The following is a 26,830-nucleotide window of genomic DNA, read 5'->3' as shown; positions in this document are numbered from 1 at the left end:
GTCATTTGATGTTGCAGACGTCATGACACTCCACCTTCCAAATACTTCAGCCTGTACCTCCCAAGAATGCGAACATTTTCTCTACGGCCACAACAGCATTCTCACAGCTAAACAATTAATGATCACTTCAAACTAGAGTCTAGAATCGTTTCGTTTATTCTCGAGTCGGAGATGTTTGCTTTTGGACCACCTAACGATTGTGCTTTCCCAAACCGAATTCTAGGCTTTGTTCCTTGTAGATTCAGGGTTTTGCAGGTGTGGTAAAGACCTGTGGTTCACAGGACGTCGTTGTGTTCTCTGGCCCTTGGGTGATGAAAGGTTGTTTGGGCCCCAAAGATGGGTTGTTTCCGGAATAGACCACGTCCACCCTCAAGCAGGCGCAGGGGAAGTGTTGTTTTGGGACATGGGGAGCTGCCCTGGGCCCATAAGAGTTTCTCAGTCCATGCAGCTATACGATGTATGATCTCTCTCTCTCTCTCTCTCTCTTAAATCTGTCCCTAGTCTCCTGTATCTCCTTGTATTGTGGAATAAAAACAGTATCTACAAGTCAGCTCCTTTCTTGGCAATTGTGATTCAGTAGGTCTGGGATGGGAATCTCAGGAAATTATATTTTTACAAAGCTCTCCAGGATTAGAAATCTGGCAGGGGGAAGGGGGGGAATGGAAAATCCCCCATTACATGGTCTGCCTACACAACACTTCTCTGAACATCTTATGTATGTGTGTTTGTGGGCTTCGTAAGATGGTTCCAATTATCTTTGGAAGTGAGTGGAGTATAAACTATAAATAAGCCAGAGACTTCCTCGGAACATCCACGCGTACCGGAGCCGGTCTTGGGACTCTGCAGCTGGCGCGGCCAGGGGGTGGAGGAGGAGGCTGCGGGTTTCGAGTGAGGTGACCAGGCTCTGCCCTTGGTGCTGCTGTCCTCTAGCTGCGCGAAGGGTTTGGGAGAGCTTACCCGAATTCTCCGGGCCTCCTAGATGAGCAGAGTAATACGTACCTCGTGAGGCACTCGATGGGATGGTGTGTGGGGGAACACGAAATATGGAGGAAGAGTCTAGTTGAGTTGGAGATCTATTCACCCGGGATCCCAGATCTCTCCGGGGGACTGTGGGGGCAGGGGCACCGGGAGTTCATTCACCCGATGAACGGAGGGGCCCCCTGGTTAGAAGTTCTTCCCCAGGCTGCAGGGGAGGAAGGGGAGGAGCATCTAAGGTCGGGGAAGCTTCCGCTCCTTCTTCTCCTTGATGTCCAGGGCCCAGGGAGAGAAGGGCTACCATACAAGAGCGTGCAAAATCTAAAGGAACCGGTTCTCCGTCATCCCTGTGGAATGCGGCCGGGGCAAGGTGCCAAGCGTCCTTCAGGGGTCCCAACACTGGACCCCTACTTCCTGGGCCAGCTCTCAAGCGCACAGGCAGCCCAGGCCTTTCATCCGGCAACATGACACTGCTTGGAGAGAATTACTGCAGAGGACTTGGAGTGCTTTGGGGGGGGGGGGGGGGGGGGGGGGCGGCCACTTCGAAGCCATCAACCAGAATTCCTTTTTAGGGCTGTTGCGGTGATGCCCTTCTTTCCCCCAGGCCCATGTGGTCTATGACCCAAGCATTTCGGGGAGTGGGGAGGTGGGGACAAGAGCTATGGGGATTGACGGACTACGGGGCCGCCGTTCTGGCTCTTATCTGGAGCTCCTCTCCACACTTCTGGACCGAGAGGCTGGGGTGAGGCCCCAGGCAGAATGATCCAGGAGATGAAAAGCGAGAACCAGGCGCGTGAGCACCAAAGTTCACCATCCTTAACGGCTTGACGTTCCCCTAACGCGGGCTGAGGGGCTCCGTGTCCACGAGCCCAGGAAGCTGCGTGCAGGTTGCTGGGGACGTTTCCAGCGGTGTTGGAACAATGCCTGGCATACAGTAAGCACATCATTAATGTTTATATTTTTAGGGCAACTGGATTCCTTAACTTAAATCACATTGATGAATTCTTATTTCTCAGTCACGATGCAAGTCAGGACATTTCTGGGAAGCCTGTGGCAGGTGGCCGCCACACGTATCCACGGGGTACGGGAGTTGTGAGCTTCTGTCCCTACGAGTGGCTCTTTTGAGGGATGCCTGGGTGGCTCAGTTAAGCGACTGACTTCGGCTCAGGGCATGATCTTGATCTCGCGGTTGGCGGGTTCGAGCCCCGCAGCAGGCTCTGTGCTGACAGCTCAGAGCCTGGAGCCTGCTTCGGATCCCGTCTCCCTCTCTCTCTGCCCCTTCCCTGTTCACGCTCTGTCTGTCTGTCTCTCTCTTTCAAAAATAAACATTAAAAAAAATTTAAAAATATAAAGAAACCAACATCGATATCAAATAATATCGCCCTTCCAGAAAAGTTGCAAAGAGAATTCCCACACGTTCTTTACCCAGACTCACCACTTTCTAGTATCTTGGCCACAGGTTTCATTATTCTCTGTGTATATTTCTTCGGAAATTTTGGGAGTAACTCGTGTATGTCTTGCCCCTTTAACTTTGGATTTCAGTTCACATTTCCTGAGAACAAGAATCTCCTGGGTAACCAGAACGCGGTTATCAACGTCAGGAAGTACAACGCCGTACGATAGGCTAAGGCGTGCTAGGGTACGTAATGCTATCTATCGTTTCCTACTCTGTAGTCCGCAGTCCAATTTTGTTAATTGTCCCATTCATGTCCTCCACAGGCTTCTTTGGTCCCTCACACAGGATCGCGTATTGCATTTAGTTAACATGTCTCTTTAGGTCCGCTAATCTGGAACAGATCTTCACCCTTTCCTTGTCTTTCTTTTTTTAAAAAAATTTTTTTAACGTTTATTTATTTTTGAGACAGAGACAGACAGAGCATGAACGGGGGAGGGGCAGAGACAGAGGGAGACACAGAACCGGAAGCAGGCTCCAGGCTCTGAGCCATCAGGCCAGAGCCCGACGCAGGGCTCGAAATCACGGACCGCGAGATCGTGACCTGAGCTGAAGTCCGACGCTTAACCAACTGAGCCACCCAGGCGCCTCCCTTTCCTTGTCTTTCATGACAGTGACATTTCTGCAGAAGACAAGCCAGTTATTTTACAGAATGTTCCTCAGGTTGGTGGTTTTTTTCTTTCTGATATTGATTCACGATTAGTTTCAAGTGAGGAATCCTTGGCCAGAATACCCAAACAGTGATGTGTCCTTCTTGGGGTATCTGCAGACACAGGGTATCTATCCGACCCTCATGAGTGACGTTAATTTGGATCACCTGGCCAAGGTGTTGTCCAATTTTCCCACTATACAGTTACTAAGTTCCCTCTGCGATGAATAAGTACTCTGTTGAACGATAATTTGAAGTCATTGTGAATATCCTCCTTCTCATCAAACTCCCCTTTCCCATGCGCCCCCCCCCCCCAAACACACACATTTTAGTGTCCATTGACGGGTCTTCACCAACCAGTCTTTACTGTGATGGTCGCAAGATGGTGATTCCTCAATTTCACCCTTTCCTTCACATTTATCAGTTGGCATGCTATGGAAACGATTTCCTTCATTTGGTTATCTATTTATTATCAGCATGTACTCATAGATTACTATTTTATTTAATATTTATTTTGATACATATACACTGGCTAGATTTAGCCAGTGGGGACCCTTCCAGCTGGCACCTGTGATGTTCTAACATTCCTCCACCACTATTTCTTACTTTTCATTACAACAAGATCTTCTAGGCTCATCTAGTACCTTCTAGGCTCTAGTCGTTCAATCAGTCATCTCTCCAAGGAAAACTTATGGTGGAGAATGGTGTTAGAAACCAAGATCTGGTTGCAAGATGTGCTCATTGCTACTGAGGTATCATTGCTCTGGGATCTTTTCAGTGGACAGATCCAGGAAATATGTACATATAGGTATATGTATATGTGTGTACGTATATATATGTGTATATATTTACAGTTCATACTGTTCATTCTAATTCCAGGTTTACTCTACAGGAATCTTCCTTGCCTTCCTCACCCTTTCCTTGTCTTTCATTATACATCATTCCATCTCATATCTCCCTTCTTCCACAGTGAAAACCCTAGCTCTCCAAGCAATACATTTTCTTTTATGCTCAATCACACAATATGCATAAAACAGCTTAATTGCCACATCATAACACTATGGAAAAAAAAAAACCATAAAGGAGAGTTCAAAAATTGTTTGAAGTTCTTTCATTCTCTAGGCTGAGGTTATATAGCCCAAGTACTTTGTTTAAAAGGTATGCATATTCGTTCTTTTACCTCCTTGCAGTATAGGTATGTAATTCATTTGTAACATAGTTGGGTTCAGGTCTTTCTCTTTGGATTCCATTTTTAGGTTCTGCCGTCCTGCCGTCTTTGTTGATTTTATTTGAACATGTTTCCAAAAGTCAAAGCTAGGAAAAAGGTATACTGAGGGAGGTGTAACTCCTTTTATCCCCTCTACCTTATCCTCTCGCCCTTTATAGGTGACTAATTTCATTGTTTTCTGGTATATCATTATTGTATGCGTCTGAGTATGTGTGTGTGTGTTGGCAAAATAAGCAGATACTCATTAAAAAATGTGTACAATTAGGGGCGCCTGGGTGGCTCAGTCGGTTGAGCGCCGACTTCGGCTCAGGTCACGATCTCGCGGTCCGTGAGTTCGAGCCCCGCATCGGGCCCCTGTGCTGACAGCTCAGAGCCCGGAGCCTGTTTCAGATTCTGTGTCTCCCTCTCTCTGACCCTCCCCCATTCATGCTCTGTCTCTCTCTGTCTCAAAAATGAATAAAAACGTTAAAAAAAATTTTTTTTTAAATGTGTACAATTTGTAAAAAAACAAAAAAAAATACCCTTTAATTTAATAATAACAAGAAGAAGGAAGGCTTCTGTGAACAGATATGGACATATTATGGAAGACTTCTGGAAATGGATATGGATATATTATTAAATATAATATGTAAGATATTACTTTTCAAAGTTTATTATTTTGAGAGAGAGAAAGAGAGTAGGGAAGGGGAAGAGAGAGAGGGAGAGAGAGAGATTTCCAAGCAGGGTCTGCACTGTCAACGCAGAGCCTGATGAGGGGCTCAAACTCACAAACCGTGAGATCATGACCTGAGCCAAAACCAAGAGTCAGACGCTTAACCAACTGAGCCACCCAGGGGCCCCTATAATACATTATTAAATATAATGTATCCATATCTGTTCTCAGAAGCCTTCCTTAGTCTTTCTTATGGTCCGTTTTCTCAAGCTTTTGAATTTTTGCCAATGTCTCAGGGCAGGGGGTGGGGGGGCTGGTTTCATAGTTTCTCTGTAGTTTTAATTTGCAACTCTATTATGAGTGAAATTTAACATATTTTTTCATACGTTTACAGACCCTTAAGATCTTTACCACGCATTGTCTTACTATGTGCTTGGCCCATCCCCATATTTAAGTTCTTTATACGCTGGATCTTACTCCTTTATCCCCACATCTACGATGTGTGCGAAACCATCTGCCACGTCATTTTCTTAATTGAGGGAAACTACACATAACGTGAAATTTCCCACTTGAACCGTTTTCAAGTGTGTAGTTGAGTGTCACGAAGGACATTCACACTGCCGTGCTACGCATCACCCCCATCCACCTCCAGGATTTTTTCATCTTCCCCAACCGAAACCGTGTACTTATGAATTTTTACTACTCTGGGTACCTCATATCAGCGGAATCATACAGTGTTTGTGTTTATGTGACTTGTTTATTTCCTTGACCCCACATGCTCAAGATTCGGTGACTTCAGTGACTCCAGACCGCCACATCCAGCTTTGTTTCTGTTCTTGTTTTTTTTTTTTTTTTGAATGCCACGTGTGCGCGTTATAGTGATTTTAGACCTGTTACCACACACACTGGAAACAGACTTCCACTGACTTCTTTTCTGCCCTCAACATTGTACAAAGTTTAAGCCCTATCATAGGTCCCTTACTCTATAGCCTTAATAATGGTTTTACTTCTCTGATCAATAACTGTACATCCTAACTGATAGGTAGTTGATACACCTTCATTGGGACTTGAAGTTTGGGCTATAAAGTGTCCTTCTTTGTTTCATTTGGTCTCCTTTGGTCTGTTCTACTTTGATACTAGGATCACAGCTCCTGCTTTTTGTAGATTTGGGTTTTCTTTTATGAACAAATTTGAAAATCTTTTCATAGGCAAATTAAGCCCATTTGTAAATGATATAGTGATATGGTTTAGTCTCAACTCTGTCATTTTATTTTCTTTTATAATTACTACATGTATTATGCCATACTTACTGTGCCCCCCCCCAATATCTAGTATGTATTCTTTGCTTTTTTTTTAAATTTTTTATTTATTTTTGATAGAGAGAGAGAGACAGAACACAAGTGGTGGAGGGGCAGAGAGAGAGGGAGACAGAATCCAAGGCAGTCTCCAGGCTCTGAGCTGTCAGCACAGAGCCTGACACGGGTCTCAAACCCACAAACTGTGAGATCAGGACCTGAGCTGAAGTCGGACGCTCAACCGAGTGAACCACCCAGGCACCCCTGTTCTTTGCTGTTCTAAAATTTTTTTCTCTTAGGATTTTAGAATAGGGTTTCCAATATTTGGGGATATTTGCATTTTGCTTGGTCTTTACGTTTTACATTTTTATATCACCTTTAGTTCCTTCCTTTGTTTCTTAATCATTTTTTAAGTTTATTTATTTATTTTGAGAGAGAGTGAATAAGCAGAGGAGGGGCAGAGAGAGGAGGACAGAGGATACAAAGCAGCCTCCAAGCCTATAGCAGAGAGCCCGGATGCGGGGCTTGAACTCACGACGCTTAACTGATAGAGCCACCCAGGCACCCCTGTTTCTGAACCTTTTGACATCTGGTCTATCTATCCATTTGATGTGGTCTCACATAGATGAGATCATTATGTGACTATCATTATGTGACTTTTATCTATTACCTATTTAATAGACAATGATAGGATTCTGTTTTCCCTTTTCTCTCCCCCTTCTCCTTCAGTTGCTTTAGTGGCACCCGTCTTACTTAATCAGAAAGTGTAATACGTACATACTATTCTCAATTAAATATATAAATGCTCTCCGTCAGTCATTTTGCTGTTTCCTCAGTTTTCTTTTGGTTGGGGGAAGCTCATTCTCCAGGAAAGGCATATAATGGTCTCTGATATTTTGCACCCAGTTCCGATCTGTCTGTCTGGAGCTGGACACAAAAGTCCTTGGCTGGTATTTCCTTGCGTTGAGTTTCTTGTAAATGCTGCTTCCCTGTTGCCTTGCGTTGTATTACTCTACGAGTAATTTGATCTTGTTGCCTTTAAAATCTAATCATTTGACTAAGATACGTTTGGAGCTGATTATTCCAGAAGAGTTTTCTAAGGTACACGGAAGTGACTTTTGATATGTAATTCAAATTTTCTTTTATTTCCGAATTCTTTCCTGGGATTATAGCTTTCCCCCATTTTTAATTTTATAATTGGCATACTGCATAAGCACTGTATCAATGGCACAGCATAATGATTTCACTAACTTATACTGTGAAATGATTACCACTTTAAAGCTTAGTTAATATCTGTCATATGTATCCAAATGAGATATGGATACAAAAAAGACAACAAATGTTTTTTCCTTGTAATGAGACCTCTTAGGACCTACTCTCTTAATAACCTTCAAATATATCATACATGTTACCATGTATCTTTCATAATAGAGTTATCATGTTGAACATGACATCTGGGATTACAGTTTTAATATTCACTCAGTTTCACTGTGTTTCTACTTTGAGGGCTCCGGTTATATGTATTTTGGTTCTTCTTTACTGTCTTTCATTTCAACCACTTATCTCTGAACACTTTTTACTTCTTTATCTCATTTTCAACTTCTTGATTATTTTCTTGACGTTCCTCAGGGTCCTTTTACATATTTTTATTTGACTCTATTCTCCCTCGGACATTTTGTAATTTTTCTTTGTTTCTCGGACAGTTTTGTCTTATTTTCAATTTCTTTCCTGCATTTGGTCAACTTTTGCTGCGTTTCTTCCTCATTTTTGTCTAGTCTGTTCTTAGTTTTCGAATTTCGGATTGTAGTTGTAGATATGTAGGCATATGTGCACACACGTGTGTCCAAATACACGATACTTTGCTCAATTTGGTAGTTTGATGTGTGGTGTTACAATTTCTCCTGCTTCATGGTTTCGTGTGTGTGTGTGTGTGTGTGTGTGTGTGTGTGTGTGTATTTTCATCAGCTGAAAACGTTAGGATTCATTTTTTCATCATAGGAAATGCAAATAATGTTTTGCTGTCTTTTTGAGGTGGCTGGGTATGCAGTCGATTTGATGTTATTCTGTTACTAGGAATTTTGACACAGGGTTCCTAGTTCAGGAATGTTCTCTTCTATCTGTACAGTGAAGTGCAGTTTTTAATAGATAACAGTGGCGGGGGAGGGCCTGGCTGTCTTTTATTTCCGCAGGGTCTTTAATTTGCCCTTTTTACTTCCTTCTTTCCCTTTACTGCCAGGCCTCCAAAGGGCATTACCCTTTCTTTATTTATTTGACTTTTCCCAGAAGCAAGGCTTCTTCAAGGCGGCCACCTCCTGTCCCATTCTCTTTCAAGCCTCTTCCCTGTTAAGTACCCGACCTGTGTTCAGTTTTTAGTGCTTGGTGTTGGACTTTCTCTTTGTAGAGGATTTAAGCCTGGACTTCACTTAAGTCCTTGGCAACAGTGGAGGGAGCTGTGCCGGAATTTGATGTCTTTTCTTTCTTCTACTTAAGAAGCAATTAGAAGTTCAGATCACGGCATTCCCTCGCCTAGTCGCGCTGAAGGCTTGTTTGTTTGTGTTTGTATTTGCTGAAGATGTGAGTAGGGATTCAGACTCAGGCAGTTGCCATTATCCTCCAGACCCGGAAGCCCCCGATATCACTTTTGAAGTATCGAGTGCCAAGTAACATTTCTTTCTTTCCTAGGAGCACGGGAAAGTTCGCGTGTTGCAAGGGCATCCTCAAGGTGACAGCGATTCTGTCACAAGACAGAAGTGTTTTCCTAAGATGCTTATGTCGTAACTCTCCTTTCTTCTTTTAAGAAAGCAGCAAACGGAAAGGAAAAGATTTAAAAAATATATATTGCTTCCCTTCTTCCTCTTTCATGGTTATTAAAAACAATATAAAACAAAATAATCCTGTTATTCAAGTGCTGTGCACCCTCGGAAAAATGTTCCCTTGACCTCTCTCATTCGACCGCTAGACCCTCCCACCACCCCACCCCCCCCCCCCCCCCCCCCCCCCCCCCCCCCCCCCCCCCCGCCCACCTCTGACTAAATGGATACATAAAATTGACACCTGGGGATCGGGGATGTTTTGCTGTAAAATTAGTAAGAAAACTGCAGCGAGCAGCAGCTAAGTCGAGGCCAGGAGGCGGGTTTGCAGCGAAAAAACTCAGGTGGGCCGGCCAGTGGTAAGAGCGAGCCCGTTAAGGGTCTGAGGCGGTCCCAAAGACCCAGGACCGAGGAGATGACAGCCTCGGCGGGGCGGCGCCAAGGCAGCCGTGACCGACGGCGTCCCCGGTGCGTGTGCACGTGTGTGTGCGCACGTGTGCGCGCGCTCCGCCCGGTCCCGGGCAGCCACCTGTCACTCACGGGGGGCGGAGAGGGCAGCGGCGGGGAGGACGCCGAGGAGGCGGGGCGGCGGCCCGAGCGGGGGCGGCGCCGAGGCCGGCCCCGCGGAGGCCCTCCCGGCGGAGCCCCGCGTGCTGCAGCCATGGAGACGCGGTAATCCCCTCCTCCGGCCCGCGCCCCGGCCCCCGCAGCCGCCGCCGATTGGTCGCCCTTTGCTCCCTGACCCGCTCGCCGCCTCCGAGGCCGCCGCTTCCTGCTCGGGCGCCGCGCCGCGCTCCCGGCCCGGGGCGGAGCTCGGGCGCCGAGCGCGCGCCGCCTTCGCCGCCGCCGAGCAGCAGCCCGCGCCGGAGGAGGAGCCGCCGCCGCGCCCTTCCCCTTCCTCCGCTCCTCCCCCGGCCCGCTCCCCGCCCGCGCCGGCCCCAGGCAGCACTCGCGAGCAGCGGCGGCCGCGGCCGGCGGCCGAGAGGGGAGAATGCGGCGGCGCTCGCGGATGCTGCTCTGCTTCGCCTTCCTGTGGGTGCTGGGCATCGCCTACTACATGTACTCGGGGGGCGGCTCCGCGCTGGCCGCGGGCGCGGGCGGCGGCGCCGGCAGGAAGGTGAGTGGGGCGCCCTGCCCGGGCCCGGCTCCCCCCCCCCGCCCAAGCCCCCGACTCCCCTTCCCCCGCCGGCCCCTCCCGCGCCGACGCGCCCCCCGCCCGGCCGCGGACCCCCCTGTTCGGACGTGGCCGCGGGGCAACGAGGGGGGCTCCCTCCCTTCCCGCTCTCCTCCGTCCCGATCTCCTCTCGGGTCCCCGCTCCCCGCCGCGGGCCTCCCGGCCGAGTCCCCAGGGCAGGGGGCGCACCAAGCCCCTCTGCGCTGGTCCGACTCGGGCGAGGGCGACCCGGCGCGGCCCCGCAGGACTGGGGGCCCCGGACGCCTTTCTCGTCGCCCCCCCCCCCCGCCCCTCCGCCCGGCCCCCTCCGTCTGCCACACGTAATTGAAGTTGAGTCCTGTCCGGCCGCCGGGAGCCCCAACCCCTGCGGTGGGAAGTTTAAGCGGTGGGGGTGTGGGACACACAAAAGGGGGTGGGGAGGAGAGGAGGGAGAGGCGGCTGCCTTTCCAAAGTGTCATGTACGGGAGAGAGGAGTCCAAGTTTCTTCCCTTGCGTTTGATACGAGCCGCTGCAAATCCTCACCCGTTTCCCCCTTGTCACCCCGTGGCGGGGAGTGTTGGGGGGGGGGTGCATGTCGGGGGTCTCTGCCCCTTTCTCTGCCATTTACCTCTGGGGGCGGGGGGCGCAGCCGGCCCCGTGCCGGGTAAAAGAGACTCCCTGGGCGGTTGTCAGCGGAGGGCCAGCGCGCCTCTGCGCCCGGAGTGAGGCCGGCCACGGACATCTCCGCCCCCACCCTCCCCCGACCTTCCCCTCTCGGCCCCCGGCGCGCGGCCCGGACGTGGCCGCCTGCGCTTGTCTTCCCCAGCCCCGCTCGCCGTTACGCGGGGATGGTCCCTTTTCTGTGGGCGCTCTGAGCAGGCTCCCAAGGGTCGGGCGGTTAGGCCGTGGGGACCGTGTAAGCCAGTCTGGACAGCCGGGCGTATCCGGGAGGAAATCGAGCGGCCGGAGGAGCCCCGACGGTGCCGTCCTGCGGCCGTGCTGGGAGAGGAGGGCTTTGGCCGTGGACCTGCTGCCGGCTGGCTTGTGGTGTTCGGTGGCTAATAGGCTTTGAAAGCAGCGTTATCTTTTCCACAATCCTGGAACCCTCATCGCTGTGATGTTTGGTGTCACCGCAAACCCAGGAAATTCTGAGTTCATGGAGGTGGACCGCCGGTTGGGCAGGAAGCAGGGAATGGTATTCTGGAACAAGCCAAACGGGACCGAGTGTCTATGAACGGACTTTTTTTAGCCATACAGTCAGACCTGTAAAGTCCGTGATGGGGTTTGGCTGCTTCAGAGGTTTCCCTCGTTTGTTTGTTTGTTTCAACTCATTCATTCATTCTCACCTGAAGGTATTAGATAGAGATAGGTATCTTGTTTTAATCTTGGGGAATCGTGTGGAGTTGCTTTGTCTGGAGGGAGCAGAAATGAAGTCGTTCCGTGTGCTGAAATGGCCTAGCTGAGTTCTGAGCTAACAGTGTGCCCTTAGCCCCGTTCTTTTTGTAACGCAGGGAAGTGCTGTATATGTACCTGAAGGCTTTTGTTTGTTCTTGGATGGTAAAGAGCCCGGCGAGCAGCAGGAGCAGTGTGGCCCTTTGAAAACTGTGCTCGCGTTAACCTGGAATTATTTTCAAAACTTTTGCTGTGCAGTAAACCGGGCCTTGGCAGGGCTGCATGGCTTGGTGTGCTGGTGGGACCTGGCAGAGCCTTCTGCCTTTCATGCAAAAGAAAAACAAACAAATAAGCCACACTGGTAGAGCTCTTTTCCTTGGTTTGCCGCTTTCATGAGAAACGTGTGATTAGAAACAGCAACGGTGTGGCCTTAGCATCCAGAGAAGCTGACTTCTCCCCTGTGGGCTTCAGCTGCAGGGTTTTGAGGGGGTCTCCTGTGTTGGCCTCTGAAGTGGTATCCTTAATTAAAAAAAAAAAAAAAAATCTAAGAACTCTTTGTGACCTAGTGGGAGATAAGAGATCAGGTAGGAAAAAATGTGTGGGAAATGAACAATTATACATGGATTGGTGATTTGGGATTCTATTCTTTCTGTCAACGAACCATAAAATTTAATCCCGGCCCTTAGAATGGTTTAGTGATTTGTCAGTTGAGGAAGAGGTGTGTAAATGCAATAGCTTTTGAAATCGCAGTAAAAGACTCATTAACTTAGTGTTGTGGACCCTGGTATGAAAGTCGAAGCCCTGAGACCATTCTGGAGGACCTGAATAGAAAACCCCGCCGTCTTGAATTTCCTAATCTGGAGTATAAAACTGTGTACTCTTCCTTCCTCCTGAACTGTTTCCAGGGATTTAAAGACTAAAAAGCCTCTCTTCAGATTTAGTTCATCCTTATGATAAAAGGAAATATGTAGTGTTTTTTTTTTTTTTTTTTTTTTTAGCTTGTAAAGTATGGACATAAAAAAGATAATGTGGGACGAAAGGCAGAATTTAAATACTAGCTATAGTGTTTTAGGTGCAAGTGGAATTAATGTTTCTTCTCTTGTTTCATAGTATGCAAGTCAATGCTTAGCCTGTGTCTCTCGGCCCTGATGTTTTTCACGGGGTACCAGGCTTCAGTATTAGACTTCGGGGGATTGTCTGATGGGAGCCTGCCTGGTATTTCTGCTGCTTCAGCACCCCCGCCCGGGCTTGTCACTGTGTGCCCTGCCTGTTAAATAACTCATCCCAGGACCATCACTCTCCCATTTGGCAAAACCCAGAAAGCCGCCGCACCTCGGATTGCAGATCTAATAAGGCGAACGGGAGGAGCAGGTGCTCAGAAGCATCGTGGGCATTGCCACACCGTTCGGGACTCAGTGCTGAGGCGTCAGGTGTGAGGTCAATCGGTTTACATGTAATATTGTTTAAAAGTATTTCCTTTACATTTATGTAGATCACCCCTCCCATAGTTGGCTCTGTCCCCCTGAATTAATAATTTGCACTTCAAGGATGTCTCTCCTTTGAGCATCTTAAATGCTTTACAATTTTAATCACGTTAAGTCTCCCCCAGGCCTTGGCAGGTTGGCCGTGGGTGAGGCTGTAAGGAGAGAAGAAGGGATATCTGTTGAAGCGCACTTGCCTAAGGGTTAAGGGTGGCGGTGGAGGACAGAAAGGGAAGGGTTTCCCGGGATGTAAAGTTGACGGCTGTGTCAACCCGAGGGGCACCTGGGGAGCTCAGTAGGTTAAGCGTCCGACTTCGGCTCCGGTCGTGATCTTTCGGTTTGCGAGTTCGAGCCCTGCGTCGGGCTCTGTGCTGACGACTCAGAGCCTGGAGCCTGCTTCGGATTCTGTGTCTCCCCCTCTCTCTGCCCCTCCCCTGCTCATACTCTGTCTCTCAAAAATGAATAAACATTAAAAAAAAAAAAGTGCGTCAACCTGAGACCCCTGGTCTGCGCTGCTCACGTCCTCAGGAGGGAAGGGAAGGTGTTAGCTGAAGGACGGACCCCGGGCCCGGGCAGCCCGTTCGCTTTCCACCACCCTTCCTTGAGGGGCTTCGGGAGTGGTCCTGTAGGAGGCATGTGGGGGATGGGGGGAGTGGTGGGGGAGTGTGGTACACGTCGTAGGGCAACTGGATTTTGGGACTAGGCTCTAGAGGGCCTCGTGTGCCAGGCTGACTGGCTGGTTCTTAATTTGGTTGATCACAGGGAGACAGTAATGCGTTTTGAGCTGGGCAGTGGACGTTCACAAGAAGAGGCATGGCAATGAGTCCATTTATGGGCACTGAGCGACCCTAGCTCTCTACCCGCTTCTGCTTAGTGACCTCTACTAATTTAACTGAACCTCTCCGACCCTCCGTTTCTCATCTTTACAGTGGGGATAACCATTTCCACCTCGTGGCAGAGCGCTAGATGCCATTAGTAAGGTGTTGAGAAAGAATAGACACCGGCTGAATGGTTTTGGGGCAGTAGGGGGAATAAAGAAAAAGTAAAAACCCCAAATGACTCCTTGAAAAAAAAATCTTTTTTTTTTTTAACGTTTATTTATTTTTGAGAGAGAGACAGAGCATGAACGGGGGAGGGTCAGAGAGAGGGAGACACAGAATCTGAAACAGGCTCCAGGCTCTGAGCGGTCAGCACGGAGCCCGACGCGGGGCTCGAACTCACGGACTGCGAGATCATGACCTGAGCTGAAGTCGGCCGCTTAACCAACTGAGCCACCCAGGCGCCCCCCAAATGACTCCTTGAAAATACAGTGAACCAGGAATCTCAAGTGTCTTCTTGTCCTCTGGAAAACCATTGATGCTTTTGTTTTGTGCTTTCATCCTTCACCCGTTCCTCCAAGATTGATTGGTTTGGTTCATTTGGGCTCGTATCAAAGAGTGACATTAAGGACCGCCTTCCTGGGAAGGGGTCAGGATGCGCCAGCTGTCTCGTGCCCAGCTGTGGTGTCAGAGCGGGGGTCCCCACCTGGGATCCGGGCGGCCCTCCTCGGCCTTGCATCCCCCGGCAGGAGGGGAGATGGCTGGTGTTTCCTCCAGTGTGAGTGGTGTGAGGTTGAACGTGAGGCTGCCATGTGTTAGATGGGGGTCTGTGAGCCTGTCTGTGGGTGGAGGCCAAGGAGGGCACCCAGAAGACACCTAGCCACCCCTATGAGCAGGGTAGAGTCGAAGGAAATTCTGTTTGAGATGGGAGTGTGAAGCCGAGGGTAGGCAGGGCAGTGGTGGGGGGAGAAGGCTACAGCCAGAGAATCCGACACATGGCACCGTGATACCAACTTGTCTCCAAGGCAAGTCCAGGGTCCCTGTTCCGGAGCTATGTCGTGGCTGGCTCTGGGTGCTCGAACATGAGGGAAGCAGGTTGTGGCTGATAAGCCGTGCAGAAGTAACGGGCGCTTGCCTTAACCCTCTAGCAGAAACCAGCAAGAAGCTGCTGTCCCCAGGGGTCGGCTGGCTCACGCTGTCAGACCTCGAGGTAGGGGTGGGGAGACCTGGCTGGTAAAGGCTGGGCGTGGGCTTCAGGCCCTCCGTAAATCCCTCTACCCTACCTCCTGGTGAATGGTGGGTTTCCTGTTTGGAACCGGGGGAGAGGTAAATGGAGAGGTGGTCGGGGAAATGACTGGCCAGGGATATTTATATATTTATATTCCTATAGGTAGCTATGTGGACACATAGTATCTTGTTTCTGCCAGAGCTGGAAGTCACGTTTGGGAAGAGGTCGACTTCAAAGCAGGCAATGCTGTGCTGCCTACCTTCTAGCAAATCCAGAGACAGTTGGCTTAGTGGAAGGAGGAGGGGGGAGGAGGAGGGGGAGGAGAAGGGGGAAGAGGGAGGGGGGGGTGGTGGTGCCGGTGAGGCTGCCTGGGGCAGAGACACAGGCAAAGGCAGGAGCTGACTTTGAGATGCTGGCTGAGATCCCGGGGAAGGAGGTAGGGTATTCCTGGGGAAATAACGAAACCAGACCAAACCTATGAAGTCTCCTAGCCGGCCCAGCCGAATTCTTGGGATGACAAAATTGCCAAACCTGGCCAGATCCGCTCCCCTGTTTTAGTTCTTCTGCTGTGCTCCTTGTGAATCCTGTTCTGGAAGGTTTGCCTGGGCGATGCTGCGATGCACGAGCTGGGTGGATGTCCAAGTGGAAATGCACCTGCACAGCGATGCCACACAGATTAAAATAGGGGGATGCTTCCGTTCTGCTTGTGAAATAAATGCCACCCTCAAGACCCCGAATGCCCCCGAGACGCTGGCCGCCCTGGTCCTCCCTTGGGATCCCTTCTCCATGTTCAGCAACCAGAGAACTGAAAACCTGCCACTGCAGGGGCCTTTTGGACCCCGCTTCTGTGTCCACGTCGCTGTGGGACTTACACATGTGGGGTGCCACCCCCGTCGGTGTGCCACTCAGAGCCAAGGAAGTGTTGGCCTGGTGTCACCCCCCTGACCCGAAAGGTCACCTTTCCCCTTGAGGCGGGAGTGTTTGATTCTCTGTTGCTGCTGGGGATCTGTGTTCACTCCTCCTGTCTCAGATCCTTGCCTCCAGACTGCCTTGTTGGTGAAGCGTTTTCGGGAGGACTTCTGGTCCTTCCACAAGCAAACCCTCCTGAGTGGGGTTTCAGGAGAGGCTGGGCCTGGCGAGGGCCTCTCCTCCTTTGAGAATTAGATCGAATGGGTTGGAGGGAGCACTCCGGTGGACACTCAGGTCCTCAGAGTGGAACTTGACCCTGTCTCTTAGCCAGTGTGGGGCTTCTCTAGCCTTTGGCCATGTGCCTGACCTTCAGGATCAACGCCAGGTGAATGCCTGTCTGGTTTACCTGTCCGGTCAGGAGAGCCTCCCCTGCCTTTCTCCTTTTTGACCATGTGCCCGTTTCTAGATGAAAAACCGGACTCGAGCTAACCAGGCCTTCCCTGCTGGAGCCCCTCCTCCTCCCCATCGGTCCCCTGCCCTCACTCTGCCTTGGTGTTTCTGCATTCTGTCATGTCCAGTATAATGGGCCCAGGGAACGTGTCATCTTATACGGGTTGGGTTTCTTCGCGTGTTGGAATGGAGAAGGCAGTGATTCATCCAGAAGGCTGGATTTGGAAAAGCCAAAAAGGCCCCACACAGGGCTGTTCACTCCTGGGCTTACATGGAAGCAGCTTTCCTGGGCTTTGGGGATTACGGGCCCTGGGTGCCACGCCTTACGGGAGCTGGCTGTCGGGAAGCAGCGAGCGGCTCAGGGGTGGCCGCCTGGGGACGTGCCACCTGCCTCTGCCCTCCCCCGAGTCCCTCAGGCCCTGAGTGCGGGCCACCCGGTCCTGCCAGGGCGGGCACTTTCCTGCCCGGTGACTCTGGGAGGAGGTATGGTCAGCGTGGCCGGGACAGGGTTACTGTATTTCCAGAGCCCACATCAGGACACGTGTATTATCAGGGTCAAGGGTCCCCTTGGGGCAGCGGTCACTCCAGATCAGAAGTTGCTTAGTCTTGGCCGGGAGGACATTTGGAGCCAGTTCATCTTTGTTGTGTGGGGCTGCCCTGTGTGTTGTTGGACGTTTAGTGGCTTCCCTGGCCTCCGCCTCGTGTGTGACAACCAGCAATGTCTTCGGGCCCTGCCAGGTACCGCCTGGGGGACAGGATCGCCCCTGATTAAGGACCGCTGCAGTGTCTGTGTAAACTTTGATTTTTTTTTTTCCCCGTGCGACCTTTATGGTTAGACCCCTGCCGAACAGGATGGCCTCTTTGTGCGGTCAGGGTGGACCCCTGGGTGCACACCCGCTGTGTGCCAGGCCCAGGCCTGATGCTTTATCGATGTTGACTCGGTGACTCCTCGTAGCAGCCCTTTTATTCCTCTCATTTTTCCAACGAAGACTGAAGCACAGAGAGGGTGAGTAACTTTCCCAACGTTGCAGAGCTGGTGGATGGCCGACCCAGCATTGTCTGATGGGAGGAATCCCCGGGCCTCCGGAGGCGGTGGGGTTTGCCTACAGCTCGAGGCCTGGAGGGTTTCTGCCTGCCCGCGGTGTGGGATGTGGCTCCCTCTTGGTACCTGGTCTGTCCGTGCCCCTTCCGTGCCTTGTGGCAGCGCCCTCGCCCTGCTGCGCCCTGTCAGAACATTCCCGGAAGGCATTTTGGAGCACACACATAATGCTTCGATGGTGGTATCAGGTCCGTTTGGCTCTTTTCTTCATTTTCACCTTTTTGCGCTGTGTGATTACATTTTACGTGTTCTTATCCGTCGGTCATCATCCGGTCCTGAAGACCATAGTCGTCAGCTGCCCTTCCCGCAGGAGCAGAAATGAAAACAGGTTCTACTCCCTTCCATTCCTTCTTTCAGTGAGTATTTCGTCAGCACCTACTACGTGACAGGCACTGTTTGGGTACTTGGGAATACGGCGGTGAATGTAACAGACAGAATCCCCGTTCTCATGGAACTTTCATTCTGGGGGTGGGGGGAGCCAGACAGAAACAGGAGAGGTTAGTAAATGGTATTGGGTGGAGAAAGGTGCTAAGTGCCAAGGGAGAAAAAAGCAGCGTCAGGGGATTAGGAGCTGGGTGGGGGTTGTTGTGGTGCCTCGGTGGTCCCTTAGGCTCAACGGGGAAGTGAGGTTTGAGCAGGTTTGAGCCCAGACTGCGGAAGCAGGTGAATCTTTGTGGCTCCCTTGGCTTCGCACGCTGCCCCTGGTTCCAGCTGTGTCCTGTCCTCTGGTGGTCTGTCTTCTCACTTGCTTTTGCTAAACAAGAGAGCTAGTTTTCTTTCCCGAAGGTTGTCGCCTTAGGTCTGTCACTGGTGGAATTTCCTCTGTGACGTGGAAATCTTGGGTCTTCTTGTCGCAGGGCTGTCTCGGGTGATGCGCGTACCCACTGTAGTGACCACGGTGTGCATACTCCCGCGCCCCCATCTCCCGCTTCGGGCTTGAGACCGCTCTAGGCGCCTGGAGGTTAATACGTGCATCGACTCTGTAGAACGTGCATGTGGAACGATCCCGTTGCTTGATTTCTGAGCCAATCTGTGCGAAATGCTAAGTTGGACCCGGTCGGCATCCATGGTCCATTGTTGAGTACACTGTTAAATGACATTGCACGTTGGCGGAGCGCTTTCCAGGCGTATTCTCATTTAATGAGGAATCCTCGCGGGTCCCTGTGCACCTGCTGCGGCACGGGATTCCCACTGTGACGTCATGTCTGTGAGCTGCTCTGGGTGATGGGGGTTTTGATTCCTGCAGGAAAACCAGTCTGTAGGAAACCAGAGGGCAGAAGCTGGCCTGGCACCCGGGCTTTGGAGAGGTGGTTCTTGGCAGAGTGGGTCACACTGAGGCTCCGTGGTCTATAGTATTTGTGGAAAATAAAATGGACATGTGACTTCACTGCCCACAGCCGTGGTAGGGAGGGGAACGGTGGGAAATTGCACATCCTCCCGGTTCTCATGTGGGATTACCCAGCTGCTTTTCAGGGAAACTGTGGGCACTTACGAGGAGTCATTAGATACATCATGGGGTTCTGCGCAGCGCCCCCGGCGTGTTTCCGGAAAAGACAACTGGAGCATTTGCGTGGCGGCAAACGAAAGGTCCTTTTAAAGACCTTCAGACTTTGGAGCAGTTGTGGAGGTTTCTTTAGCTCTGCCCCGGGGGCCTTCTTCGTGGAAGGGTGCTGCTCTAGAAGGCAGACACACGTGAGTGGCAGGGTCTGCCTGTCTCAGCTGAATCACAGGGACAGCTGGAGGAGCTGATGTAAATTAGAGGTCTGCATTTGGGAGATGCCCATAAACTAGGTACCGTGTTATCAGGCGGTGACTCTTGCGTGGGGGGCGTGGGGGATGCACGGGCCTGTCCTGGATGGTGAGCTGGCTGGCCCTGCGTGGGATGCCTTCAACGCTCATTGTCTTGGCGCTTCCCGCCTCAAGGGCTCTCCCCTCGACCTAGATTTTGAGCTTTTGCTCTGTAACCTTCACAAGGCTTACCCTCTTTTCACCGCCCCGTGCCCCCTTCTGGCCCTTCCCTGTTCCCTTGTGCTGAGAACCCACCCACTTGTTTTTCTTGCTGCTCACTTCTTTTTAATGCTTATTTGTTATTTTTGAGAGAGAGAGAGCACGAGGGGGAGGGGCAGGGAGAGAGGGGGGCGGGCCGCGTGCTGACACCAGCGAGCCCGATGCGGGGCTCGAACCCGCGAACCATGAGATCATGACCCTAAGCCGAAGTCGGACGCTCAACCAACCGACTGAGCCACCCAGGCACTGCTCACTTTTGATAATCACCGATTTTCCCCTTCATCTGGAATATACCTCTTTTTATCAAGTCTAAGATGCCATTATCCATAAAACCATTATTTTACGTAGCACTGGGCAAGAAAAAAAAAAGCCACTGTTCATTGAACTGTGACACAATGGTTTCTTTATCAGTTAACGTTTTTATTTTCTACTTATTTAAAGAGCTCTTTTGGACTTAATTAGACATTGATTTTTCCATACATCACGCTTGTGCATAGATAAAAAGGAAAATACACATGAAATATATTGGGTAAGGTGTTCCTAAAACTTTCTCAGTGTCTACTTTTTGACTCCGAGATATTTGTGTCTGTTTTCCTCAAAGTCATCTGCACTGCCAAGACCTTTGGTGATGCAGCATTAAAAAAAAAAAAAAAAAAAAAAAATCAATGAAAGCTCTAAAAGCTCTTGGTTCTGGGCTCTTAACATAGCATGGCAGTTATGTAGAGTTAGCCAGATTTTAACTCATTTGGGAATTTTCCCTAATTCCCCAATTCCCCATTCATTTCTATCCTACTTGGTTTGGTTTCTAAGGATTATGAGTGCTTTACTGTTGTTTCTGGGGTTTTCTTCCAGGCCACTTGACGTGCATCATGTGGACTTTGCCACTGGCGTGTTGTATGTTTGAGCAGGTGCTGTGATGACAGGTGCATTGTGGCCCTTTTCCTGGCCCGCAGCGTCATCAGGCTCATTCATTGTGGGATGCGTCCCAATTTCATGTTAAGCTGTGAAAAATAGTGCATCTTAGAATTGATGAGTTACGGTCTTCTTTTTCTCACGTGTGAGATCACTCCCCTTCATGAGAACTCGGCTCCGCGCCTTCTGTGCTTGATAAAGGGAACTGGTAGCCCCCATTGGAACGTGTACCTCTGTGTCTGTTCACTCCCAATCCCCAGGATCCATGGGAGCAGAGGTACTTCTTGGCTTTTATTTTTGAGAGGTGAGCAGTGATGAGCATGAACCCTTTCCGAAACACTTTGGAGCGTTTTCTATCTACAAGTTAACCCTGCTGAATGCTGGGATCTGCAGGGGTGAGCAAGGCACTCTGTCTTCCTTCATGGAGCTCAGAATCACTGAACAGGCCAACTAGAGAAAGACCTGAGAAAGAAAGAAAGAAAGAAAGAAAGAAAGAAAGAAAGAAAGAAAGAAAGAAAGATGAAGAGGGATTGGATAGCAGTTGAAATGTTAAGCATCATCATTAATTTTCTTAGTGGCAGTAATGGTCTTGGGGTTGTTTTTTGAAAATCCTCATCTTTTGTAGGTACAAACTAGAGTATTTGTGGATGCAAATCATGACCTGGGCCGCAATCAAGAGTCGGATGCTTAACTGATTGAGCCACCCAGGCGCCCCTGAAAACCAAACTTTTTCAAAAAGCAACTTGAAGGCTTAGGGATAGAGTCAGTGAAAGGTTTCTGGTCCCAGTTTCCAACATGTCTGTTGTAGGGAGGTTTCTAGCAAACAGTGCTTCTACACCAGCTGAGCGCCTTACGAGTTCAATCCAATTCTAACAGTGTCTGCCTGGAGACGGTGCCCGCTTCCACGGGTTAAGGGCTCAGTCCTACAAGATCGTCCTCCACTTCTGCCAATCACGAGCCCAGACTGTCCCCTGTGCTTCTGACGGGCTGGCTAAAAATTAGAGGTTCCCAAGGCCCTTTTCTTGGGTAAAAAGTTAGTTTGCTAGAACGGCTCAAAAACTCAGGGAACCTGTTTACTGACTAGCTTACTGATTTATTACAAAGGATATCAAAGGATATGAATGAATAGCCAGATTAAGAAATACATAGGGCAAAGTCCCAAACAAAGAAGCTTCTGTCCTCATGGAGTTTGAGGCCTGGCGTGGTGGCACACAGAAGCCTTCTAGTCTCCTAGAAGCTCTCCGAACCCCCTCCTTTTGGGTTTTTGTGGAGGTTTTATTACATAGGCATAACTGACCAAATCATTGGCCATGGGTGATCGATTCCATGTTTTGCTCTCCACCCCCCCCCCCCCGCCAAGAAATTGGGGGGGTGGGACTGAAAGTTCCAGCCCTCTGATCACACGGTTGGGTCCCCTGGCAACCAGCCCCCATCTTGAGAGCTTCTCCAAAGTCACCTCATTAACATAAACCCAGTTGTGAAAGGGGGCTTGTTAAGATTCATGAGACACCCATTTCACCTTTATGGCTCTAAAGGGTGTTCAGGAACTGAGGACAACAGGCAATTCAAGGGTTTGGGGAGTCGTGAGCCAGGACCTGTGGATGAAGAGCGAATATATATTTCTCATAAATCAGCATCACCGTTAGTAAAGACATACATCAGCCTTGTGTGTCTTCAGTAATTTAGGAATACCCAGTGGTGATTAAATTTTTTTTTTTTAACATTTATTTATTTTTGAGACAGAGCATGAACGGGGGAGGGTCAGAGAGAGGGAGACACAGAATCTGAAACAGGCTCCAGGCTCTGAGCGGTCAGCACAGAGCCCGACGCGGGGCTCGAACTCACTGACCGCGAGATCATGACCTGAGCCGAAGTCGGCCGCTTAACCGACTGAGCCACCCAGGCGCCCCCAGTGGTGGTTCTTTTCAAAGGATGCTTCGGAGGTTGCCTAAGATCTTGAACTGTCACCTGTATCATCAGGAAAATATTCTTATATTTGGTACCATTTCTTCTATAAGAATTATCTGTGTAAACTCTTAGGAAATTACTAACCTTGGTGAATGTTTTGGTGGGAGAGTGTTTGTTAGTTCAAGGTGTTCTGTGAGATCGCTTACACCTAACCAGCCTCTTCCGTGGCCCAGAGACCCTGTCACCTACCTGAGTTTGACTTGAATGTTGTGTTACATTGACTGTATCCTTCTTATTTGACAGGTGCGAGTGGGCAGAAAACGTGTATGTTTAGTCCTGCCAGCTTTTCCACTCATCCTGGGTGGTCTGCTTGCTGTCATAAACAATCCATTAGGAGCCATTGATGATTTGGGAAGCCAGGGTGGGAGACCCTTAATAAATATATATTATTCCTTTCTTCCCCAGCAGGATATCGTTGGTAACACCTCATATTTTACATTGGATTTGTGAATGAGACATTTGTTACAAACGTATGATAATGCATGTGTTTTTTTGTAAGTTTTATTTACGTAATCCCTACATCCAACGTGGGACTTGAACTCACGACCCCGAGATCACGAGTCAAATGCCCTTCCTGCTGAGCCGGCCAGGCGCTCCTCATAACGCATGTTTTCTGTAAGGTATAATTCCTGGTACTTCCAATTTATGTCAGCCTTGTCACCGAGCTGCCCGAAGCACTTTGGAGGCATTGCTCATTTATCTTTCGTTTCTGCATGCCCGGAAGAATGTCAGGAACTGGTTTTCCTCCTGTACTCATGCGTGCAGTTTCCAGCGGGCCCCAAGGTTATGAACTTGCCCCACAGGTCACGCAGTGGCAGTGTTGGGGCTAGAATTGTAATGGCTCCCCACCTACTTAAAATACGGCTTTGGAGAGAGTCAGCTGTGGCCGTCCTGATCTTAGAGCTGCCGTCCCTGACTCAAGAGTGGGCCGTGCCAAACGGCAGGTTTCTGTCTCGTTAATGCAGGCCTGCAGCTTCAGACCTGGAAGGTGCTGATTGCTGGGGCTGGCGATCGTCTCCGTGACCTTTATCACTGCGTGCTGCGGATGTGGGTGAGCTAGCAGTGAGCTGGGAGGGGGTGTGTTCTGGGTTCTTAGGTGGTCTGAGCTCCGGCCTGAGGGCGGGCATCACAGAAGGAGCCTCGCTGTGGTCCGCCGGGTCTCGCCGACGGGTTCACAGAGGCAGGTGGGGCGTCTGATGATCTAATCCGCCTGGTGCTTCACGCAAGCATCGCAAAGTGCTGGTGTCCTTACCACCTGCGCCATCGGTCTCTGAAAGCAAAGCTCTCCTCAGTACTTTGAGGTTTTATGTGGGTTTCAGCAGAGGGAAAGAGGGGCCTGTGGAGTGCCGGTGTGTGTTCAGGGTCTGAGCTGCCCGCAGAGCGGAGTCCTCGATGACCCGGGCTCCGTGCGCGATGCGGCGTGACTTCTGGCCAGTGGCCGCCTAAGAGCCGGTGTCCAGTGGGGAGCCCGGGTCTCAGGGGGTTGCCAGGGCAACTCGGTAAATCCACCTTGGGGCATTTGGAGACCGCCTTGCGGAGCCCAGGGCGATTGGGCAGGGGCGCTCCGGACGGCACAGCTGGCCCTGGGGGCACGGGGCTGAGGGGATGCATACACGGGAGCCGTGGGCCTGGCTTCTCCAGGTGGCTGTGTAAACCCAGGCGAGTCCCTTAACTCCTCTGTTCCTCAGTTTCCTCATTTATGGGTCTCCTCGGGTGGTTCAGTGAAGAACGAGGCGGAATGGGGCCTGGTACTTCTGTAGCGAGTGCCTCTGACACCTGCTGGTGCCGACGGAAAACTCTCATGTTAGAGTGACAGGTGCTGGCGCCCCGAGCCGGGTGGGGCTGCCCTCCGTGGCAGGTGTTCACGAGCCCAGGGCTCCTGTGCTCACTGGAGCCAGCCGCCCTCTGCCGTGTTTAAGCAGACGAGCCTGCCCTCCCGGAAAGTACCTGCACCTCCATGGAGCTTGCCTGGGACCTTCGTTTTAGAAAGAGGGTAAGGACACAAGGGATTCCTGCAGCCTTTGCTCCTTCTTCAGTGAGGAAGCCGAGCCCCAGAGGTGGTGGGTGACCTGGGCAGGGGCCCCGGTGTGAGCGCTGAGTCGATGGGGGTGGGGTGGGGGGTGTCTGGCAGACCGGAGGCAGGAAGCTCAGGCCGGAGCCCTCTCCTCCAGCGTGAGGTTCCCGGGAGCTCATTTCCCGGTTTTACCCCGTAAGCTCTCGTCTTTGAAACTACCCCAGGATGTGGTTTTTAACTCTGTGACTGTGTAATTAATTTTTTTAACTCTAATAGGCAATTGGCTTTTTCAATATCTTGAGCTGTTATTATCTGAATGCGGCGTGTTATTTGGAAACTTTTCCACAAGGTTTTAATTAGGAAACGTTCTTTTGGTTTCATCAGTACAGTTTCTGGCTTGCTTTTGAAACTGTAGGTGAGTGACAAGCGGGAGACAAATTAATAATCTGTGGCAACGCGACAGAGCCCCCCCAGTGAGGGCTGAGGACTAGTTCTGTCAATTAGCAGGGTGTTCGTGTGGTTTCTCTGATGCCTCTAATGAAGACAACGTACAACTGGATTGCAGATTAATAGATAAACCGTGCGATGATGTCGAGAAGAACACTCCATGCAAAAACCCGGATGTTCGGTTGTGCCCACTCGAAGAGCCTGGGTTCAGGTGTTGCCGTCACCCTTACTGGCCTCCGTTTCCTCATCTGTAAACTGGGGGTGGCTAGAGATTCACGAGATGATGGCGGCCATACTGACACGGGTTAGCCAGCGCCCTGCCTTTTGCGCGTGCTCACTCTCCTTTCCCGCAGATGCTTCTGGGGCTGACTCCAGGCTTCTCTGATGGACAAGGGGGCTTGCTCGGAGGAAGAGACCCTAGCTGATGGTGACGTCGTGGTGTGAGTCGTTGGACCAGGGACGAAATCAGGTGCAGCCCGCTTCCTTTGCGGTCTGTCTCCCTTTCTTGGGCCACATGGAATCGCATGGCCCTGGGGAGGTCCCTGTTTTTAAGGGGAAGCTGTGGCACCGAGCGAGGCCAGCAGTGTCACGTTTGGGTTACGTTTTGAAGATGCTGTAGTTGGTCAGAGTGCAGCGTGGTCCCCAGAGGCACCAGAACAAAGCAGACCGACTGGATTAATGGCCCGGGGGAGCGAGCTGATGCGACGGCAGTTGCGTGGCTGTCTGGCTTCACGCCCTGCCTTCCCGGCCCCCAGACGTGTAGGCTGGTCACCTCCTCCCAAGGCCTCAGGAGCTGGCCCACCCTAGGAGATCCAGCGTGCTCCTTGGAGATCCATCGTGCTCCCTGTGGCGAGCTCTGTTCATCCCTCCCCCGTCAGAGCTGGGGGAGAGTCTGGCTTGGGAGCCTTCCCTCCTGTGTCTGGGCTATTTATTTGCTCCAGGAAGGGAATGTCGCGCCGTGAGAAGAGCAATCCTGGCCTGGGAGGTCTGCACACAGAGAAGTAGCGGACAAGGCCTAGCGATCTGGCCTTTGCCTGGCGTGCTGGTCAGGAAGCCGTCCGCACAGAACATACACATTTAAGTGTTAATTAGGCAACGGGGGGGGGGGGGGGGAAGGGGTGGGGGAGCCGGGCTAAGAGATGACCTTTAAAGGTTGTCGGCAGCCCTCCGGTACTTGGCGGCACGAAGAAACGTATCAAGATAGAGAATCCCTGTTTTAAGGCGTTGCCCTTTCCTTTAAAAAGGCTGTCGGGACTGTGGAGTGGTGCCCAGAGAGTTCAAGAGACGGACAACGTTCAGCATTTAGTTTCTCCTGCGTGGTAACGATGGGGGCAGTATGTTTGTGCTCGGCGTCTCTGGAATGATTGGGATCAACCATACCTGGGTGTGTGTGAAGCGTTGAAGAGCCCCGTGGGTGTCTCTTAGCGCCTTCCCCGGGGAGGGGGCCCTACCACTCCGTCCCGTCCTCTGATCTGTGTGCGAGCAGAGGGACAAAGGAGGAGAGGACCCGGAGCTGTGGGTTGGCCCAAGCCCTTCAACGCCAGCCGCAGACACTGGGCTGCGTGCCCTTGGGGGAGGAGGGGTGCGTCTCCGGATCCTGATAGTAGGACGCGGCCTTCCGTCATCCCTGGGTCCCCCGCTGCGTGCCAGCCTTGATGCTCTTGCACCGCTGAGCAGTGTGGTGTAAGTTCTAATCGCCTGCATCCCACTAGCCTGTGAGCATCTTGAGGCCTGGCGTGTGCTTAGCTCCTCCCCTTCCTGCCTTTCTCCCTCCTGGAGAACTGCACTAGCAGCCGTGGTGTGTCTGACCTTGGGGAATGAAGCCACCAAGGATCTGGGAATCTGCATTCTGGGAGGGCTGCAGGTTGAAGGCCCACCAGACCGGTACTG

The 26,830-nt window shown here is 51.0% G+C and overlaps 1 protein-coding gene across 1 annotated transcript in view; it reads left to right on the top strand.

Moving 5' to 3' along the window:
* Positions 1-9,991: 9,991 nt before the first annotated feature.
* The window catches only part of GALNT2 (polypeptide N-acetylgalactosaminyltransferase 2), a 189,105-nt gene continuing 172,266 nt past the window's right edge, over positions 9,992-26,830 (top strand). The window contains exon 1 of the mRNA XM_042908263.1: positions 9,992-10,179. Within this exon, the coding sequence (XP_042764197.1) occupies positions 10,054-10,179 (126 nt within the window). The 5' untranslated portion in view covers positions 9,992-10,053. The remainder of the gene's footprint in view (positions 10,180-26,830) is intronic.

This window comes from Panthera leo, chromosome D2 (genome assembly GCF_018350215.1).
Source record: "Panthera leo isolate Ple1 chromosome D2, P.leo_Ple1_pat1.1, whole genome shotgun sequence".
Taxonomy (NCBI): Eukaryota; Metazoa; Chordata; class Mammalia; order Carnivora; family Felidae; genus Panthera; species Panthera leo.
The sequence above is the reverse complement of the archived record's forward strand: the minus strand, read 5'-3'. Positions and strand labels throughout refer to the sequence as shown.